Genomic DNA, 22,493 nt, shown 5'->3' with positions numbered 1-22,493 from the left:
ACCAATAAATACTTTATCAGCAAATTTCTGAAAGCTAATATTCAACACCAGCGGTCGGCAACCCGACACTCACGGGTGGTGTGTGGCCCGCGACTTTCCCTTGTGGCCCGCGGGTCTGCGCGTTACTAATAATTGGCCAAATGCAAGTCAAACCCGCACCTGGAGGGTTCCGTTCAACCAAAATATTCATTTTTTTTATTTCTAGTGTTTAATATTGCAGCAGCCATTAAAGTAAACACATTGTAAAAAATTTAAACTGTCTACCTCTAACGTCAAAAGTTAGTTGGATAAATATCGAATAGCAGTTTGTTGTATGGGGACTCATTTTTGTTTTCACCTTTTTTTTATTTTAATTTGTTGTTATAGCGGCTACCGTTAAGCATCCTCTGTAAGAATTTCGTATTTCGTATACGTAACAGGTCCCAATTAACGAATATATTTCTTATTATACTTTCCAATCTATATATATATAAGAGATTTCCACGTATATAGTCACTCATCACGATATCTCTGGAACCATTAGAGCTAAAGACTTGAAATTTGGTAGGAATATTCTTTTCACCGAGTAGAGGTCAGCTAAGAACGGATTTTTTGATATTCCACCGTTAAGGGGGTTAAATGGGGGATGAAAGTTAGTATGAAAGTCCGTCAGTTTTAAAGCAAACTGGATGAAAATTGGTATTTAGGTTTCTAATTAAAGTTATAAAAATCTAATCTGAGGGTTTTTCCAAAATCAACCCTAAAGGTGGTTAAATAGGGGTTGACAGCTTATTTTAAATTTTGACATTTTGGAAGCCAGCACTATGAAAGTTAGGCATTGCTTTACTGGTTAGATGCTGAATAAATAGTGCTGGCTTTCAAATAGGCAAATTTTAAAATACGCTGTCAACCTCTATTTTACCAAATTAAGGGTTGATTTTCCAAAAATGGTGAAATAGGTGTTTAATTATTTTCTACCAAAAAGCTAAATACAGATTTTCATAGAGATAAGATCAAAACTGAGGGATTTTCATACAAACTTACAACCCTTATTTAACCCACGCAAGGTTTGATTTTCCATAAACAGTAAAATTAAAGTTCCACTATATATAACCAGTCGAGCAATAGCTAACTTTCATAGTGCTGGCTTTCAAATTGGCAAATTTTAAAATAAGCTGTCAACCCTTATTTTACCAACTTAAGGGTTTATTTTCCAAAAATGGTGAAATAGGTATTTTTTTATTTTTAATCGATAACCCAAATACCGATTTTCATAGACTTTACATCAAAACTGGGGGAATTCCATACACACTTACAACCCTTATTTAACCCACATAGGGGTTGATTTTCCAAAAACGGTAGAACTAAAGTTCTATAACATCTAACCAGTAAAGCAATGCCTAACTTTCATAGTGCTGGCTTCCAAAATGTCAAAATTTAAAATAAGCTGTCAACCCCTATTTAACCACCTTTAGGGTTGATTTTGGAAAAACCCTCAGATTAGATTTTTATAACTTTAATTAGAAACCTAAATACCAATTTTCATCCAGTTTGCTTTAAAACTGACGGACTTTCATACTAACTTTCATCCCCCATTTAACCCCCTTAACGGTGGAATATCAAAAAATCCGTTCTTAGCTGACCTCTACTCGGTGAAAAAATATTCCTACCAAATTTCAAGTCTTTAGCTCTAATGGTTCCAGAGATATCGTGATGAGTGACTATATACCTACGTGGAAATCTCTTATATATATATAGATTGGAAAGTATAATAAGAAATATATTCGTTAATTGGGACCTGTTACGTATTCTAAAAAGTAATAATAAAAAAATATATACAAAAGAGTACATATTACTAAAAAGTTATTTAATATATTTTTATACGCATTTCAGGAGCGACATCGTCGACTATCGAGAAGAGGATGAGGTAAGAGTTTTCATTAGCTAATCCGATTAGAAATTAGTTTAACTGAGACAACATTTTTTGCAGAAAAAAATGTATTAAACATTTTTTTGTCACAACAATACTAAAGGTCTTTAAAACTGCAAACCTGCAAAAGCTCTTTACATAATTACTTGTTTTAAAACTTTTGCTTCGAATTGTAAAGAAAAACATTAATTAAAAAAATATTAATAGAATAATAATGTATGAAACCAAATATAATAGTCGACAGTTGACTTAACAACACAAAATCATATGCGTCATTTTAAAGTTTACTAAAATTACATATGTACATAATCTACTGTTTCTACATCTACACCGTGGCTTAATAAATAAACAATCGCTATCCTGAAAATTAAATAAAATAAAAAATATTAAATTACCTAATCAATTATTAATTTCATTCATTATTATTATTAATTCATTGAATTCGACCCAAAATATATGTATAGGCGACCTATGTGGCATACATAGGTGTCAGCAAACCAGTCTACCAAATAGAGTTTGCCAGTTCGATCTCCGGCCAGATAAACGTTTAAACAATGAATTTTGATTTGATAGGTGAATTTATTTATAATAATAATTATGTATATGTATTCTGCGTGCCTACCAAAGTTTAATTGCAAAAGTGCTTATAAAATTTTTGTATAATCATTCACTAAAATGATTTCATAAATCAATACCAAACAATCCCCAGTATTAAGTAATAAGATTTTTTTTGAAAACTTACCCAAAATAATAAAAAAACATTACAATTTGTGCTTTACATTTAATACTTCTATTAGTGAAATGGAGTAACGCAACAAAAATATTATAAAAGCTATGAGTGAAACGCAAACGTCATTAAATTTACTTACGTTTAAAAATTCTTATATTAATTAAATGAGAAGACAATACAAATCAATTAAAAAAAATACAAGAGCGTATTTTTATGAAGAAAGATCGTAACATCTGCTCTAGACTCTAGGTCTAAGTGCCTGTAGTGTAGAGACTAGTCTCTTCGATTTAGTCAAAAAGTTACAAAATATATGCATGAGTTACATAAATAAATATAATAGTCCAAGATCCCAGGGCCACCAGACGTCACGTATTTTCTGACGAAGGAAATGTGGACGATTGAGTAGTGTTAGTATGTACTAAGAACGCATGCCTACCTGTTAGCTTGCTCAGGCGGCCAATTTTCAGGTATCAGGTAATCAAGGTACATAAAAACATTACTTACCTCACGTAAATTCTCCAAGCTGATTTTTACGTATATTTTAGGCAATATCCTTAAAAATAAGTCGCCAATACTCCCAGACACTTTCCGTCGGCCGTATTGCTTTGCAGACGCTTTAAAGCTCCCAAAATAATTACTTAACTTCACGTAAATTCTGATGCTCCATTTTTATATATGTCTACCAGACAACTATTTTAAAATCTTTTACAAGAAGACAGACCGATCCAAGGGGCCAATCATTCCCTAAGCTCAATTTTAATGCCTCTGTGGGTAGGAGCGCGAGGGCATTATCCACGCGCATGAGACTGAGTGAGACATGTATTAGGATATATTGACCTCTCTCTCTCTCACTCCGTTACAATTTACTCATATAACTTAATTATTAATATTAAAAAAAATCAGCTAAAAAATAAAAAATCAGGTAAACAATTAATAATTAACTTGTAAAAAAATGCTCATTTGACTACAATAATTCTAGAATTTTATCCTACAAGCTGTTTTGATAAATTCGAAAAAACTTCAATTTTTTTTTTAAGCAATATCAAATACAGAGTAGTTTTTTTACAGTGGAAGGAAATGAGGACAATGTTGGTAGCGACAATGACGATTTAGATATTCAATATCAAGATTGGCTGGATGATGAATTGTCTAATTTCAATGACGATGATAATGAAGATTAGAGGCACTACTCAGAAATTTTGAGAGATTAATATTTTTCTACTTTGTATTTTACTTATGATTAATTCCCAATAAATAAATAATTAAAAAAAAATTGCTGTTATTCAATGAATTCGTTAACACTATCGAGTATTTGATATTGCTTAAAAAAAAAAATTGAAGTTTTTTCGAATTTATCAAAACAGCTTGTAGGATAAAATTCTAGAATTATTGTAGTCAAATGAGCATTTTTTTACAAGTTAATTTTTAATTGTTTACCTGATTTTTTATTTTTTAGCTGATTTTTTTTTAATATTAATAATTAAGTTATATGAGTAAATTGTAACGGAGTGAGAGAGAGAGAGAGGTCAATATATCCTAATACATGTCTCACTCAGTCTCATGCGCGTGGATAATGCCCTCGCGCTCCTACCCACAGAGGCATTAAAATTGAGCTTAGGGGATGATTGGCCCCTTGGATCGGTCTGTCTTCTTGTAAAAGATTTTAAAATAGTTGTCTGGTAGACATATATAAAAATGGAGCATCAGAATTTACGTGAAGTTAAGTAATTATTTTGGGAGCTTTAAAGCGTCTGCAAAGCAATACGGCCGACGGAAAGTGTCTGGGAGTATTGGCGACTTATTTTTAAGGATATTGCCTAAAATATACGTAAAAATCAGCTTGGAGAATTTACGTGAGGTAAGTAATGTTTTTATGTACCTTGATTACCTGATACCTGAAAATTGGCCGTCTGAGCAAGCTAGCAGGTAGGCATGCGTTCTTAGTACATACTAACACTACTCAATCGTCCACATTTCCTTCGTCAGAAAATACGTGACGTCTGGTGGCCCTGGGATCTTGCTCTATAATAACAGCGTACCCGACACCTATTAATTATCGAAAGTTTATTACAGGAATTGTCTAATATTAATGGTGCCTATAAGGCTTCCGCGCAAGAGCCGGTGGGAGCAGTGAACTGAAGAGTGCACTGTATCCTTGAATTAGTCCCCTATGGGAATAACGCGTTGGAGTGAGACGGCGATATTGTGTGCGTTGCTGACATTTTAAGGCGGTGACGTCAATGAGTTTAGTCATTTTAATGTAGACGCGGCAATTGCATTATATAGATAAGTTCTATTAACTTTTGACAGAATTAAAGTAGTACGCAAATTACGGTTTCTCATACTTAATTGTTATAAAATCGGAATAATTAAATTTATCTATTGTCTTTCCGAAAGTTGACACTATATTGTACGTAATAAAAATATATATTTATGCGTCTCTACCGTGAATAAAGTTTAAAAACATTTCTAATTAATAAGATGCCGCGTCTGTTTTACGTTCTCGATGTATTCTTTTACGAAGGCTCGCGGTCATTCAGTTTTCATCTCTTTCTTCCGCACTGGACGATGTGATACAATGTCTCGATGCAACCCTACTGGACCCGATTGTCGTGTACGTCCCAGTCAGTCAAGAGAGCACTGCACGACGTCTCAACACAGTCGGATTATACAAACGTGAAAATTTTACCTGAGGCAAGTCTTGTCTTTCTACGAGCTCCGGAGCTCTTCAGTTATACTTATGGCTTTGTCGAAGCTGGTACCGGAGTCGACACGAAAGTGTGTCGTCAAGATCTCGGGCACACAAAAAAGTTGAATACAAATAATGCAGTGATTTTTGTGATTTTAAGACTGTGCTCTGATCTCAGAAAGGTAGTGTTATTTACTTAATAATTTTGCGTGTTGTTTAAAATTAACTTTAGTTACTTGTACGCGGAGCCGGTTTTTTAGTTTTTCTTTTTCGATACTCGAACTTATTGAAGACCGGTTGTGGTATAAAATTTGCTATTGTTTTTAACTTAATGAGCCGAATGTAGATGGGTATGTTGATTTTCATATTGTTTTTGTGTTATACTTCAACCTGTTTTATTCTCAGGATCTTTCGAACTCGATCAAAACAGACAAGTTATTTATTCCATTAAAAAATGAATTCATCGTTGCAGCTCGATTAATTAACTTTTTTTGACTTATAGGTATAAATGTTATAATACTTTTACGTAAATACGAGTATAATAATATTCGTAAAAAATATTGAAACTTGTATGATCAAGAAGATGACTGAATGTTAAGAGTACGTAACGATCTATTTTTGTAACAAAAATCCTTATATTCTTATTCGCCTCAATACGTAGATTACGAAAAAGTTTCTTTTGTGTAACTCAGGAAGGGTACAAGTTATAACTAATCGTCTGAAATCTCAACTAAATAGTCGATCAATACTTTTTTTAAATAAAAACGTAAAAAAAAATCTTCCAAAACTAATGAAACATTTTTTAAGATCGTAAAAAGGTAGCGTTAAGATAATGGTTTTTGAGTGGTCCAAACTACAATTACAAAATTTGTAGGCTAAATCTTGACTGAAATATTTAAAAAAGACATGTATGTGCGTGCTTACGTACGTGAGAAGTAATACTTCTTTAGTGTAACACATAAAATAATAATGTGTTACATCGGCGCGCGCAGGTTTTTTTTTTTTTATAATATAAGAGTAGCAGACGAGCATGCAGTCCACCTGATGGTAAGTGGCTACTGCCGCCCATGGACATCTGTAATCAACCCCAGATAGGATTAGATATTCCTACCTGAGGTCGGCCACGGATGCGCCGCTACCCCTGAGGACTAAGCTGGAACGCCTCGGAAAAGTCTGTCTCCCATGTGAGTTCTTCCCACATTCAAAATACGGTCCAATCTGTATTCCCGAACGCGCAAAAAGAAGAATAACTTCCAAAACGCGGAAGTTAGCTGCATTTTTGGTATAGTTTGGTATAGTATAGACTCTTTTCTTGGACTTGGTTACTCTCCCACGAGATAACCGTCGGTGACCCTCGTGGCCTCACGAAGACGTGCGCGGATCATATTGAAATTCTTAATAATCTTTATTCCGAAAACTAAAATAGCAAACATTTACGTTACGAGTAATCTTTCTTTTTCCTTAACTTTGGCTTCTACGAAACTTGGTACACGTACTTATTTTTATTTCTGGTTATAAAATAGTAAGCCAACGCGCTTCTATTTCAATTAGGTTGTAAAGAACATATTTGACGACCCGCGTGGCGGAGCGGTCACCATGCCGGTCTGACGCGCAGAGGGTCCCGGATTCGATCCCGGTCAGACAGATTTCTAAATGATGAATTTAGATTTCTGTTTCTGGGTCTCGGTGTTTGTGTATTTGTCTCTGTGTGTGTCCATGGCACCCACGATACAGGGAATCTTAGTGTGGGGCTGTGAGTGTAGAAAGCATTAAATCAATCATTGAAATCATTTTGTCATACGATAAATAATTATGAAGCATATCTACGATTAGAAGGTATTTACTATTTGAAGATGGTAGAACACCGTAGTACCACTCCGGAGATAGCACCGCGACACCTTTATCTTATTAATAACAGCAGTATTTAATGCTGATGTGTTCTGGTTTGAAGAATGGAGTTAAGGAGACATACTTATCTGAATAATTCCAACTTAATCCTCAGGAGTAAACGCATCTCTAGCCAACTTCAAATAGGATTCTTATTTTATTTGGGGTTGATTAGGAACAGTTATCCAATGGTGGCAGTAGTCACTTACCATGAAGTTCAGCATGTTCGCTTGCTCCTCCTATATTATAAAAAACGAGCAGTAATAAATAGACGTAAAGTTGCCGAAAGTAAACAATATGACCTAAACTTGAAAAGTATCCTTAGTACTTATAATACGCCCTAAAATCCAATTAACGCCTAGAATTTAATTAAACGATAATAAATAAAAAAGTACAGAATACTCCTTATCTGATGACACGACAAGTAGGTACTAGGTACGCTAGGTACCTGCAACCGTCGTTTAATGATCCTCTCGAGTAAAAACATAATTTTCTTGGTAAATTAAAGTATGCAGCTTGTTGCTTGCCTCACTACATAGTTAATTTAGTGATGTCACGAATGTTGGGTTCGTGAATACGAAAGCGAATGTTTGTCTTCGGTATTCGCGAATTCGAATGTGTTCGTAATTATATTAATATAATAATTATCATTTATTGTTTTTCAGTTAATTTGCGATTTAGCTAATTTATGTTTCTACCTAGAGTACTACGTAACTATGTTTTGGTCAAAAATAAGTATATAAAAATAATAATGAAAAATCTATCGAGTCTATTGGCATCCCGTATCTATATTGCTTTATAATTTCATTTACATTAAGCAAATACATTACCAAATATTCGCATCGTATCTGCGAATAGACGTGTGAATATTCATTACATCACTAAATAGGTATGCAGTTTTAGCGACGACATTTGAACCACATTAATATTTTTACTTTTACTTTGCTCCACTTGCTTACTTTTACACCGCTCCGCTTACAAAAAGTTGACAAATGAAAACGTCAATAAAATAAATTCAAAATTTAATCGAGTGACCTCTTACTTACGCGTTTTTGAAGACGTAGAATTAAGTTTTTGTTTTATAATATAGGAGTAGCAGACGAGCATATAGTCCACCTGATGGTAAGTGGCTACTGCCGCCCATGGACATCTGTAACCAACCCCAGATAGGATTAGATATTCCTACTTGAGGTCGGCCACAGATGCGCCGCTACCCCGGAGGACTAAGCTGGAACGCCTCGGAAAAATATGTCTCCCTTACCACACCCTTCAAACCGGAACACAGCAGCGCCTAACACTGCTATTATTAGGTTCAAATAGGTGTAACGGTGGTACCGCCGGAGTCGAACCACAAATGGTTCTACCACCTTCACAAGTTTTCGTTATGTGTTTAAAACCAATCAATCGTCTATCTATAAAATAATTCGGTTATTTGAATGGTTAAAAATAAAATTGAACTTAAATTATTAATAAAAAAGCATCAGCTGCTTCTAAAGGTAATTTCAATTTTTTTATTATCTCCCAAAGCCGTAAAAGGTTCTCACGTTTTTTTTTCACACTGATTATGCCAATGCCTCCCACTTTAATAACGTAAAGCTAAAACTCAACTTCCGCGACATTCATGTATAGAAATAAAAAACGGCCAAGTACGAGTCGAACTCGCACATTGAGGGTTCCATACCACCAAATTTTCATTAATTTTTTATTTTTTGATTTGTGAATTGGTATACGAGTATAATAAATGCAGTGTGAAAATTTGAACGGTGTTTCAATTGCGGTTAAAAAGAAACATACAAAATACGTCGAAAAATAGCGGTCTCTAGTATAGCGACCCCCCTTGATTTTTTATATTTAACAAAAAATTGCTATAATTATTAAATATTTGAATATAATATCCTCAATATTATTTGTTCCAGCGGCCACTATTATACATAATGTGTAAAGAATAAGTGTATATCTATTAAGATTCAAGAGATAGAGCTCTCTGACTGACGGACAGATTGCGGAGGCTTAGTAATAGGGTTCCGTTTTTACGTTCCGGTACGGAACCCTAAAAATCAAGTCTGTAATTACATATACGAGTTCTACAGCTGTTCGACTTCCCTCGTCGCATCCGCGATGTGAGAATATTTAGTATTCGAGCGAATTTAGGTAGGCTTCCTTAGAACCAAAACCATTCAGGTTGGCTGCTTTAGAAATTCTAAAAAGGATGTATTTCCTTTTAGTTAAAAGTTAAATATTATAATCAACACGGATATCTAGGTTAAGTTATATGATGTTTAAAGCTAGTTGGCTTTTTCAAGTTGTTTAATTTGGGTGTTAATTTTATTTATTTACATATGAGTCATTGATAATATATAAAAAAAGTTATCACTTAGTGATTGAAAAAAATGATTACATTTTTTTTTTAATTTTAAAACCACTTTCTTATGGAGCTCATAATCTCGTAACAAAAAGCGTCAAAATCAGTCCTATTTTTAACACTTCCGGCCCTTTCAGTTCTTATCGGAAAGATAATGCCCTTATTACCTTTTACACCTCACGACAATTGGTAAAAACCATCTGGAACAAAGGCCTCGGGCTCATTGAAGCTCAAACAAAGGATTATGCCTGATGTTCGGAGAAAAGTTTATTGTTTCCCGCTACTACTTATCGTACATCATCTAACGTGATCTTTAAGAATGAAAACCCATCAACAGTTTTTTTTTTATAAGGTTGATGTAGCAATTCATGAAATCGATCTTTCATAATATCGCAGACGAGCATGTAGTCCACCTGATGGTAAGGCTACTGCCAAGGACATCTGTAATCAATCCCAGATAAGATTAGGCTCCTACCTGAGGTCGCTCACAAATGTACCGCTGAGGACTAAGCTGGAATGCCGCGGATTAGTACGTCTCCCTTATCACACCCTACAAACCAGAACGGCGTTTAACACTGCTGTTATTAGACAGAAGTACGTTTGGCAGTGGTGCCGCCGAAGTAAAATCACAGAGGGTTCTACCAGCTTCAAAATCAATCTAATACTAACTCTATATTAAACAGGGATACTTGAAACAGATCACCGATGCGTTGCCACTTCTAGGAACTAAGGTCCCTTGGAGTAAAGATTTTTGAAAATCCTAAAGACTAAAATCGAAGTACATTTACTTGCACACGAACTTGCATTTACACTTTGTTTCTTGTTTATTTAACAAACAAACCATATTTTCAAGGTGAAGGGTAAATACGAAACACTCATAAACTGATGAAAATTTTCTCTTTTTTTGTCAACCGATTTTTAAGTGTATTTTTTTAATTTTAACTATAGATGAGTGTCAATCAAAATTGAATAATACAAGCTCATAATAATAATTCATTCATAATTCAGAATTTTAGTAATGATGGTCGAGTTCCGACCATTGGATGAACAGGTAACGGCGACCACTTGTAGGTATCACCGGACACTTCCTTTAGAGCGAAGACCGGTACTAGAGAGTGCGAAGTAATTATTTTTTATCAACCCATTTTTTAAGTGTATTTTTTTAAATTGTAGCTATAGATTAGTGTCAATCAAAATTTAATAATACAAGCTCATAATAATAATTCATTCATAATATTAGAATTTCAGTAATGATGGTCGAATTCCGACCATTGGATGAACAGTGAACGGTGACCACTTGTAGGTATCACCGGACACTTGCTTTAGAGCGACGACCGGTACTAGAGAGTGTGAAGTAATTATTTTTTGTCAACTGATTTTTAAGTGTATTTTTTTTATTGTAACTATAGATGAGTGTCAATTAAAATTGAATAATACAAGCTCATAATAAAAATACATCCATAATATCAGAATTTCCGTAATGATGGTCGAATTCCGACCATTGGATGAACAGTGAACGGTGACCACTTGTAGGTATCACCGGACTTGCTTTAGAGCGACGACCGGTACTAGTGAGAGCGGAGTAATTCTCTTTTATCAACCGATTTTAAGTGTATTTTTTTAATTGTAGCTATAGATGAGTGTCAATCAAAGTTTAATAATACAAGCTCATAATAATAATTTATTCATAATTCCAAATTTTTGTAGTGATGGTCGAGTTGCGACCATTGGATGGACAGTGAACGGTGACCACTTGTAGGTATCACCGGGCACTTGCTTTAGAGCGACGACCGGCACTAGAGAGTGCAGAGTAATTATTTTTTATCTCCGTGACACATTTAAACAGCTTGCTTAAATTGGTAGAGAGTGAAAACCAAACTATAGTTCGTGAGTTGTGATCGGAACCGGTGTGCTCCCGAAGCTGGCTGGTTTTTTCCATTGAACTAAGGACCGAGTGAGTGACTGGGCTCAATTTTATTTTTAAGTCCTACGCCCGTTGTTGGATAACTTAAAAACTATGTATTGGAGAACTATAAAAAATATATTTGAGATCCTTACAACGAGCCCTTTTATTTAATATAACATTAGATACAATTCGCCAAACTTTTTTTTTTTTTGCCCTCCCAAGTGTCCTAATATTTAATATTCAGGTGTTTACATTATACCTTTGTCTTTAGGTTCCTGAAAAGCATATGAATACCAAATTTGAACTCATTTGGTCCAGTAGTTTCGGAGCAAATTGACTGTGACAGACCGACAGACGCATGAGTGACCATATAAAGCATCTGATTTGTTTTTTCGTACAGAACCCTAAAAATGATGCAAACTACACCTTTTCAAAATTCCAACACAGTTTTGTAGTCTTTATAATTGTTATAAGTCACTCGCAGCTTGTTAGTGGCCAGTTCTGAGAAATTCTCGATACAAAAACATAAAAACTGGATGTAGGCTGCGTTCAAAATATCAGAGCTAGAGGCACAGCATTCAAGGATTTTAACACAAATACAGAGAATAATTAAGGCGATCGAAACTGGTTCCACATAGCAATTGAAAAGCAGACAAGCTTAATTGCGAACTAAAGATGATACTCGAATAAAAACCCGACAAGAAATATGTACTTGTAACCAAATGAGAGAAATTTATTATATTTAAAACAATTACGTGCAACCATAAAATACATAAGAATGCAGTCATTATACGAAGCAATTTATTCTTAAATGAGCCTCGACCGGCTGCACTCGATTGCCCTCGCACGACTTTTCGATTTTTGACTCTGTGGCCCTAGATTTTTTCATGGCAACTAAAATCGTCTACGTTTAATAAAAGTGCCTCAAAGTTCAGTTACTTCCAACAGCTATAAACATGGTAAAAATAATTATATGATATAAAACAGGGGTACAGGAAAGTCGACCTGGATGATTAAGGATTTTAACCTGTAAACTATCCAAATGTCACTGCTTTTTAAATAATTGACTGTTTTGAAGTCTTTTTCATGTTCAAGATTAGCAAAAGTCTATGACTAAATCATAGACAATAAGTCTATGTATACACAGCACGGTTTTAGGGTTCCGTGCCCAAAGGGTAAAAACGAATTACTAAGCCTCCGCTGTCTGCCCACCTGTCCGTCTTTTCATCTGTCACAGGTTTCTATCTCTTGAACCCTAATAGATAGACAATTGATTTTTTTCGCCACTCATAATTCCGTTTGCTTTCCACTTAAAGGTATTTGACGTAAAGGTAGGTTAGGTTAGGTTTGTCCCTGTAGTCCCGGGAATAGAACAAGGCTACGGTATTCCCTGCCTGTCGTAGGAGCCGACTGAAAAGGATCTTCCGCGGATGCGAGCGGCAAGAGTGGGAGCTCGAACCGTCCACCACCAAGCAACCCCGGGAAGGACTGTGGTGTGTGTGGTCGCATCCCGTCGTAAACACCAGATGGTGTGGGAGGAGCCAAAAGTGCTCTCCCCAGGGCAGATCCCGATCGGGGCATCGCACTTGAAGGACTCCGGTTATGTTCCGTCGGAGATTTCGGAGTTCTCCAACAAGCGTTGAGGACGGCCACCGGGGGGTTTTTAGTGCGGTAAAAATCCCACATTACCCGGCGTCGCTCCCACGTCGTCGTTCTTTTGAAGGTTTCCCCCTCGTCAACAAAAAAAGCAACAACAAGGTACATAGATTGACATTAGTATTCTATTAATTCCCTCAACGACACCTACTTGATGATTGTAATCTCGAAGTGAGCAAGCGAGGTTAAACCGCGACGCAAAAGGCGTCTGCTTTACAATTAAAATAGGATGTTTTCCAAACGAATTAGCAAAAGAATAGAAAGCCTGTTAATGTGTCTGGTTTCACCTGAGGAAGTGGAAAGTTCTAAGGACGATTGAAAATATATGTGATAAATTACAGTAGGAGCGAACGTACCTGTGACAATGCCAATGGTGTACGAAAATATTAGAATGCAAACATAAGGTATGAGCAACGATAATAAGAAATAGTTTGGAGATTTTTGATAAATCCCTTCGTAATTCAATTTCTTAGGAATCCAATTCTATGAGTTTTGTTACAGATGTCTATGGGATTGGACAGTGGACACTTATGAACAGATGACGTCATGAACATTTCACATTCCTATATTATGAAAATAAATAGTGGTAGACTCTTTATGGTTCGACTCCGGCGGCACCACAACCACACCTATTTCTACCTAATAACAGCAGTGTTAGGCGCTGCTGTGTTCCCGTTTGAAGGGTGTGGTAAGGGAGACAGACTTTTCCGAGGCGTTCCAGCTTAGTCCTCAGGGGTAGCGGCGCGTCTGTGGCCGACCTCAGGTAGGAAAATCTAAACCTATCTGGGGTTGATTACAGATGTCCATGGGCGGCAGTAGCCACTTACCATCAGGTGGACTGCATGCTCGTCTGCTACTCCTATATTATTAAAAAAAAAAGTCGTATCCATATTATTCGAAAAGATGTAAGTAATAAATACTTTACAATCAAAAATCAATTTTAGTCTAAATACAAGCTGGATTCCGAGAAATCAGTGTCGTCGTAGAAATGTACGAACATTATTTCTTTGAAGTTATTAGATAATGTCATTAAGTAAATTCAAGGTGAGTGTAATTCACAGGTTACACAACGTGTGTGCAAATAATTCTGTTAGCATTATTTTCTAATATGCAGATTTAATTATAGTATTGTCATTAAAATGTCAGATTGAAACGTGGCTTGATTGCACCATCTTCTCGGCATATCTTGCGGCATAAAACTGCTTCACCACCTTATTCATGTTGTTCCAAGGCAGATTCTGCTTAATAACAGCAATGATAAACGTCACTGTGTTCTGGTTTGAAGGTTGTGTTTAGGGAGACATACTTATCCGAGGCACTCCAGCTTAGTCCTCGGGGTAAGCGGCACTTTTGCTGGCGACCTTAAGTAGGAACCTTATTTTATTTGGAGTTTATTACAAATCAGGTGGACGGTATATATGCTACTCTTATTGCTTTTCACTGTAATCAACGCCATCTAGTTCAAAGATAAAATTATTACACTTGACAGTACTGCTTACGGTATAAGAAAAATTTTGAAAATTGAACAATTGCATACTTGTTGAAGTGGATACTTACTTCTAGTATCCACTTTTTTAACTTTATTTGTGATATTTAAGTTCTTTGATATATTCTTTAGTGTACGCCTAGGAGGTATTAATCTTGTATCGTACGTAGTACCTTTTTTTTTTGTTGACGAGGGAGAAACCTTCAAAAGGTACACGACGCCATGGGAGTGACGCCGGGCTATGTGGGATTTTTACCGCACTAAAACCCCCCCGGTGGCGGTCCTCAGCGTTTGGTGGAGAACTCCGGGATCGCACAACAACCGGAGTCCTCCTAACGCGATGCCCTTCTATCAGGCTCTGCCCTGATGGGAGCAACTTACGCTCCTCTCACATCCCCTGGTGACTACAGCGATATGCGACCACACAAACGGCTGTCCTTTCCGGGGTCGCTTGCTGCACGGTTTGAGCTCCCACTCTTGCCGTCCGCAACCCCGGAAGGCCCTTTTAGTCCCCTCTTACGACAGACAGAGGATACCGTAGCCCTATTCTAGTCCCGGAACTACAGGGACAAACGTACCTAGTACCTACATAAATAGTACAATATTTTACGGACGAACGAAGTATTTCCTTACTTCGTTCGTTCGATTCAGATCAGACCATATAAACACCGTTAGAACATCAATCTAACCGGGAACAATGAACCGAGTTCTTACGAAAATTATATTTTTATCGCTATCGATATAGCATGGAGTGATTAGTTCGCGCTATAAAATGGCGATGAGGCGTGAAGACACTTCAAGAGAGCGACATGTAGGTGTGACTTATCGCGTTTTATTAAATTGTCCGTCTTTACGTGGTTTTTTGTTTTCTCCGTTACCCGGGCGATTTTGTGCTCACATCGGTAAATGGAGTATTCGTTACAAAGATCATCTAACACATATACGAGTAGATAGAAAACTAAAAACGATAAAAAGGCTTTATATGAATTCGATCTCGTATTGCTTGTAACTCGTAAAAATAATACTAAAATTATTATGAAGGCGAATGTGTCTGTTTGCAACATTTTCACGCCTTAACTATATAACCGATTGCCTTGTTTTTTTGTAAATACGTTGTCAGGCGTTCAGAAAAACACATCGGGTACCTCTTATCCCGAAAAAGTACCGAGGGAAAGATAGAATGTGCCCGTGAGCGAAATCGTGGGTAAAAGTGCGTTGTCTACATTCTAAACTAACTGCCGCGGTTTCGCCCGCGTCAAAAGAAATAACGCGGGTGAAACCGCGGGGCACAGCTAGTTCTAAAATATAAGTAGCCTAAGCTCCTCCTTATTACATCAGCTATTTGCCAATAAAAGTCCCGTCAAAATCGGTTCAGCCATTTCAGAGATTAGCCAGAACAAACAGACAGACAGACAAAAATAAAAAAAATGTTATTTTGGTGTATGTACCGCATGTATATTCATATGCATTTCGTAAAAAGCGGTTATTTCAATATTAAAAACAGACACTCCAATTTTATTTTTATGTACAAGATTAGAAACATATACAATATACATACATACACTAATTTCTTTTTGAGCTAGACATGGACATCCGTTGTACCAGCCATTGACCTCTGTTATGCTTGCCTCGAAAATTTCATAGCGATTTCTCAACGATGTAATCAAATGGTTGGGTTGTTAGGTGGCTGAGAGCATTGATAGAGCTGTAGTTGAAACTGGACCTCTCGATGACGCCGTGGTTCAAATCCCAGGTACGCACTGAGGTGCGTGCGTAAAAAATCAGAGGATTTTTCCGTATGCATATAGAAAATAATTATCATTTTATCGGTGAACTAAAATTATCATTTTAACAGTGAAGAAAAACATCGTGAGGAAAACTGCACACATGAGAAATGTATAAAACAAAATCTCAAAGGTATGAAGTCTACCAATACGCGGTGCCAGCGCAGTGACAAAAGCCTAATCGTTTTTTTTTATAATATAGGAGTAGCAGACGAGCATGCAGTCCACCTGGTGGTAAGTGGCTACTGCCGCCCATGGACATCTGTAATGAACCCCAGATAGGATTAGATATTCCTACCTGAGGTCGGCCACAAATGCGCCGCTACCCCTGAGGACTAAGCTGGAACGCCTCGGAAAAGTCTATCTCCCTTACCACACCTTTCAAACCGGAACACAGCAGCGCCTAACACTGCTGTTATTAGGTAGAAATAGGTATGGCGGTCGGAGTCGAACCACAAAGTGTTCTACCACCTTCAAATCCTTCTTATTCTGAGAGGAGACAACTCTCAACATCTCGTGCAACAGTGGGACAGTAATGTGTTTACGACGTTAGGTGGCTCAGTATGTCTCTTCCTTACGTTTTTATACCTATTGATGTCATTGTCCTAACTCAATTATGCTGCTAGAACTAGTTAACACGCATGTCGTATTCAATAGCGTTACTAGTTTAACAGTCAGATCGAAAATGGCGAAAATTACCGGTTTGTTGTACGGAGACCCCCTTTAATATTCAACTTTATTTGTATTTGTTGTTATAGCGGCCACTGTTATGCATCCTCTGTAAGAAAATCATATGTCTATCTATTACGGTTCCGAAGATGTAGCCCTGTGACAGACGGACGGACAGCGAAGTCTTAGTAATAGGGTTCCGTTTTTACCCTTTGGGTACGGAACCCTAATAAAAAAGTACTTTATTACTCCTATATTAAAACTATATTTCTTTGTATGAAATTCCGGTTAAAATCGGTTGACGTATTTCTAATCTTATCTCGTATTATTTACATTAAAAAAATTATAAAATTAGGTATCATTAAGACTTCTAGAAAAATTCTCAAATCGAGAATGAATAAATGAATAATGGAGTCGAATAGAGATGAGATATAAATAAAATGATATGGTTTTCGATTAATATAATATAATACATTCTGTTGGAAATATATTTAAATTATTTTATTATCGTATTATCTTAATTTATAATACAATAAGTATTTTATATTCATGATGTGTTATTTTTCTAATAATAAGTCCCTTTTATATAGTCACTGGCTGGTACGGTTGTATGAGTTAGCATAAAAAAGAAAAAAACGCTCTTGACGTGGGAGTTGTATTTCGAGCGGGAATAAGAAAAGTTGTAATTTGGTCCAAGAATTAGTGTTATTCTTTAAATTCAGAAGTGGGATAATCTCAAAATTCTAAAAATAAGCGTAATCCTAACCAAATTCCGGACAAACATTCGATTTATTTGTATACTTAGTTTTAATAAAATGGATGTTGACCATTGTCGTACTCTTCCTAACGATTTACCAAAACATCTGGCGTAACTCGAACAAAAACAGGTGGGAAAAAATTGTTGTGGCGATGATGACACACGGCTATTTTAACTGTTATTTTTCGTCCGTGAAGGTGAATAAGCTGGATGTTTTTTATGTAACAAAAGTAGCTTGCATATGCATTCTGACGAATAAATCTCATTCTCAGATCATATGGTATGATGAAGGTAAATACGCCTGTCATTCATGAACCAATCTAACCTTTTGCCTTGCAAACATCGAAATTTCATTGGACAGAAATTGTCAAATTTCGATATTCTGAAACGGAACAATTGGATATATTTTTTTAAATAACGGGCGATTTAATGTAGGTATAGTGATATTTATGTATTTATCGTTACATCTATCATTTAAGTCTTTAGCCTAAAGCGATAGAGTAGACTATAACTACTTAGGTACATTGATATTTGTACATATAGGTTATATTTTACAATATATATATTTTAGTAAAGTTTTAGTAAAGTTTTTATTCCCTACAAATAATCAACAAGTAGGTAGCCCTAACGAAAGCGTGAACGTCAAGAAAATTATTAATAGAAAAAGTTAAATTATCATTGTTCTGTTACTGGAATGTATCCACGCCAAAAAAATATACAATAAGGCCGCAGTAACAGAATAAACTCGAATAAACTGCACTCGGCAACATGCAATTACAATTTTTAAACCGGCGCGGCGCACCTCGGACCTGTCAGGCGAATAGAAATCACTCGAAGCAATGCGACTATATTGTGCGAATGTCGACCCACTTTATTTTAATCGAATAGTCGATATTACTGATAAGCGAGTCGATAAACTGCCCGTCAATTGTTCCGTTTCAACAACGCTATGTTTCCAGAATATACTATTCAGTATTCACTAGAACAAATTGCGTTTTATAAAGACTTCAAGAACGATTCTCGAATCGAGTGAAATAAATGAATTATGGAGTCGAATAGAGATGTGATATAAATAAAATAAAAGTGTTTTTGATGAACATCATATACCTACTACATTCTAAAAATATGTACATGCAGCTTTTTGAATTTAGTATGTTATTTAAAATACTATATACCGTCATAATTCGATGTACCAAATGCAAAGTGTGTTCGACAGGAGAGACACGCATACAAAAACGGGCCACGGTCACAATGACCGCATATGAATCGTACATAGAGGGTATGGTTGTCCCTCTCTAATCACGAAGTTACGAAAGAGACCGAGAGAGTATTAGTGGATGCCTTTACCTATGCATAAATAGGTAAACGTGGGAAAATAACACATCATGATGCGTGGGCGTTTTAAACAAGCTGTCCCTTTAAGGTAAACTACAGTATTTTTAAGAAGTGCAAAGTCAACCTTACACTGCTGGACACGGGTTCTTTTTTCGGGATAAATCGGGATGTCCTTAACTAAACCCCTGACAAAGTTTATAGAAAATTTCATGCCAATCTATTACTCTTATTGTGTTAAGGTATGAAAATCTAGCAAACAAACAAACGCACATTCGCATTAATAATATTACGATTACCCTAAAATCGCCATTAAAAATAATTCCTGTTGTGATAAAACTTTCGATTTTTAGATTGGTGAAATTCCCAATAATGGACTAAATAGAAAGCTATGGGACTACCGTGTTACCTATGATTACCTGGTGTTCACTGTCGTGCATGAAAAATTTAGTACAGAAACCCTTTTTAAGTACCTTAACACACAGGAACTAAGGTGTACGTTCACAAAACAAAAAGGTCTGAGTCATTCTAATGGTCGTCACAATGGTTCAAGGGACTGAGTCTTCATTCTAAAGGGTATTTATTTCTTTTTAAACAACTACTCAGTCGGTCACGGGAAATGGTTTCGATAATGACCGAACGACTTTACGGCCAAATTCGACACTAAACGCTCTGGGTACAAAGCTTGTAGTAAAATAAAGGATCGGTGGTAGCGTAGTGGTTGGATCTCGGCCTGTCATTCTGGGGACCGATCTGGGTGAAACAGACATTAAGAGAATCGCCGATTTTTCTATTGTATTTTAGAAATTTATTGTCATTTGCTATATTTAACAGTGAAAGAAAGTATCATGCAAAAACCTTAACCAATTTTTGATCCAAGATCTCAGCCTCTCATTCGCGATCCTGATATTTGAACCCCACCCACGCACCTCTGATTTTTTAAATGTGTGTTTAAAAATGTTTGTCATTTGCTATATCTAACAGTGAAAAAAATTTGATGAGAAAACCTTCTTCTTAAAAAACCCGAATCCAGCAGTGGGACAGTAATAGATGGACGACGACGACAACTACTAATGTCTTGGGAATAAAGCAATGTCTAAGAAATAAATCAGCCTTCATTTTAAATAATCAATATTTTTACCAAAAATATCTGCCTTAAGCTTTTTTGCTGCAAGTAAAATAAGACTTAAATTAGTTCACAAAAGTAGAGACTACATTATAAATATACGATATTTTTGAAAATGCACGAATTGTCAGTTAATTTTAAAGTAAATTTTCCTTTTAAACCTTCCTTGGTGTATATATGTATCGTCAACCCATTACTGTCCCACTGCTGGAAACGGCTCTCCTCTCTCGAGAGAAGGATAAGGCCAGAGTCCACCGCGCTGGCCAAGTGCGTATTGATAGAGTTCACATGCCTTTGAGATTTTTAACAATCTCTCAGGTATGTAGGTTTCCTCACAATGTTTTCCTTCGCCATTTAGCAAGTGATAATTAATTTCTAATACGCACATAACTTTGAAAAATCAGAGGTTTGTGCCTGGGATTTGAACCTCGGACCTCTCGATCGAGAGACCGAGTTTCTTAACCGCTAGGCTATCACTGCCTTGATGTATGTGCGTAGATATCTCGTATAGTAAGTACATACGGATCTCTAAAGTTGTAAATGCAAACTAACCAGATTAAAATAAGGTAACTAACAGCTGATACAACGTATGAAGCCTTTCGCGTCCAATGCGCAAGGACAAGTTTAGCGTAAGATTTCCACGTTTACGTAATTTACCTAATCTCTGCGTAAAATCTGCGTAAAAATAAAGCATCGGTCAAACCATCCATTTATCGCTTGTGATCCTCATATACGTAATTTACCTAATCTCCGCGTAAAATCTGCGTAAAAACAAAGCATCGGACAAACCATCCCGTTATCGCTTGTGATCGTCGTATGCATTAATATTAAATGGAAACACGACGGTAGTACTTTCTCCAGAAATCATGAGTTCCGTATTTGCCATAAGGTGGTAGACCCGTTTGTGGTTCGACTCCGGCGGCACCACCTTTTCCCCTATTTTTGCCTCATAACAGCAGTGTTAGACGCTGCTTTGTTCTGATTTGAAGGGTGTTGTAAAGGGAGACATATTTTTCTGAGGAGTTCCAGCTTAGTCCTCAGGAGTAGCGGCGCATCTATGGCCGACGAGGTAGGAATATCTAATCCCATCTGGGTTTAAAAAAACTAAGGCCCGACAGGGCCCTAAAATATTAATATATTCGAATACACAAAAAAGTAAACGTAAAAATACGTTACGTTAAAAATACAACAAAACTTAAAACTATGTTGACTTTGCAGTAATAGTCAATTGTATTTTTATTACCTTCCAATTGGGGGCCCCGGCTTTTCCAAAGACTGTCCTAGTACTGAACACAAAATGGTCAGACTCAATGACAGAGTTCAACAAATCACATAATTCCTTTAAACATAATACAACCTTCCTTTCTCTCGACTCCAAGCTCATCCATGGATTTTACATAATTTGAAGTATGAATTATGACCTCCTGATTTTGTCTGATGGTCTCCCCTGGAACCCCTGGAACTGGATTGGGTTTATAAATTTACAAGTTTCATTGGGTTCATAAATTACATTTAGTTTTTGAGCAATGAAAAACGCAAGTCTGTGTAACAACTCACAGGGTGTAAGAAATTCCCTGAATTTGGTGGACGCGTAGCCGTGCGTTTGGATAAGGACGAAATCACTCAAAAGGACCAACCAATCCGCGCATTAGTAACGTTAGCGTTCTTAAATATTAGTAACGTTTGCCTACCTGTACCCTTACCATGAGTTTTTACGTTTCGACAAATATGACTGTTTTGGTATTTGTTTACGTATTCGCACATACTATTTCCAAGTTCTGACACAATCCGCTAGGGGCGCTGATTGGAAATTGTATGGGCAAATACTTAAACAAATACCAAAACAGTCATATTTGTCAAAACGTAAAAACTCCTGGTAAGGGTACTGTAGGAAAGCAGCTCTATGATGATGCCAAAGAGCTGTTATAACATTGAATAACAAATTCTGTTATTAAAATGTTTAGCAACATCATAATAAACTTACTACAAATACGGTTGCATCACGGAATAATATGTTAATTAGTTATAACGTCGGCTACGTTATTTGCGCAACTAGTTAACGATATTTTCAGGGTTCCGCAACTGAAGTGTAAAAACCCCATTGCTAAACCTCCGTCTATTTGTCCATCTGCCCGTCAGCCATAGGGCACTATATCTTAGACTCTTATGTTGTTGTCGCTATAACAACGAATATTAAAAA

At 36.3% G+C, this 22,493-nt stretch overlaps 2 protein-coding genes across 2 annotated transcripts in view; both read left to right on the top strand.

Moving 5' to 3' along the window:
* LOC140743419 (uncharacterized) overlaps nt 1-1,955 on the top strand; it is a 35,910-nt gene extending 33,955 nt beyond the window's left edge. Inside the window, exon 5 of the mRNA XM_073074670.1 lies at nt 1,873-1,955. Within this exon, the coding sequence (XP_072930771.1) occupies nt 1,873-1,927 (55 nt within the window). The 3' untranslated portion in view covers nt 1,928-1,955. The remainder of the gene's footprint in view (nt 1-1,872) is intronic.
* Nucleotides 1,956-5,381: 3,426 nt separating this feature from the next.
* LOC140743424 (FH1/FH2 domain-containing protein 3) overlaps nt 5,382-22,493 on the top strand; it is an 80,985-nt gene continuing 63,873 nt past the window's right edge. Inside the window, exon 1 of the mRNA XM_073074674.1 lies at nt 5,382-5,510. The gene's annotated coding sequence lies outside the window, so the exon portion shown is untranslated. The remainder of the gene's footprint in view (nt 5,511-22,493) is intronic.

The sequence above is a fragment of the Epargyreus clarus genome, unplaced genomic scaffold, assembly GCF_041222505.1.
Source record: "Epargyreus clarus isolate Ecla_fem2 unplaced genomic scaffold, WU_Ecla_fem_2.2 ptg000007l, whole genome shotgun sequence".
Classification (NCBI taxonomy): domain Eukaryota; kingdom Metazoa; phylum Arthropoda; class Insecta; order Lepidoptera; family Hesperiidae; genus Epargyreus; species Epargyreus clarus.
This window is presented reverse-complemented; position numbering and strand designations above follow the sequence as displayed.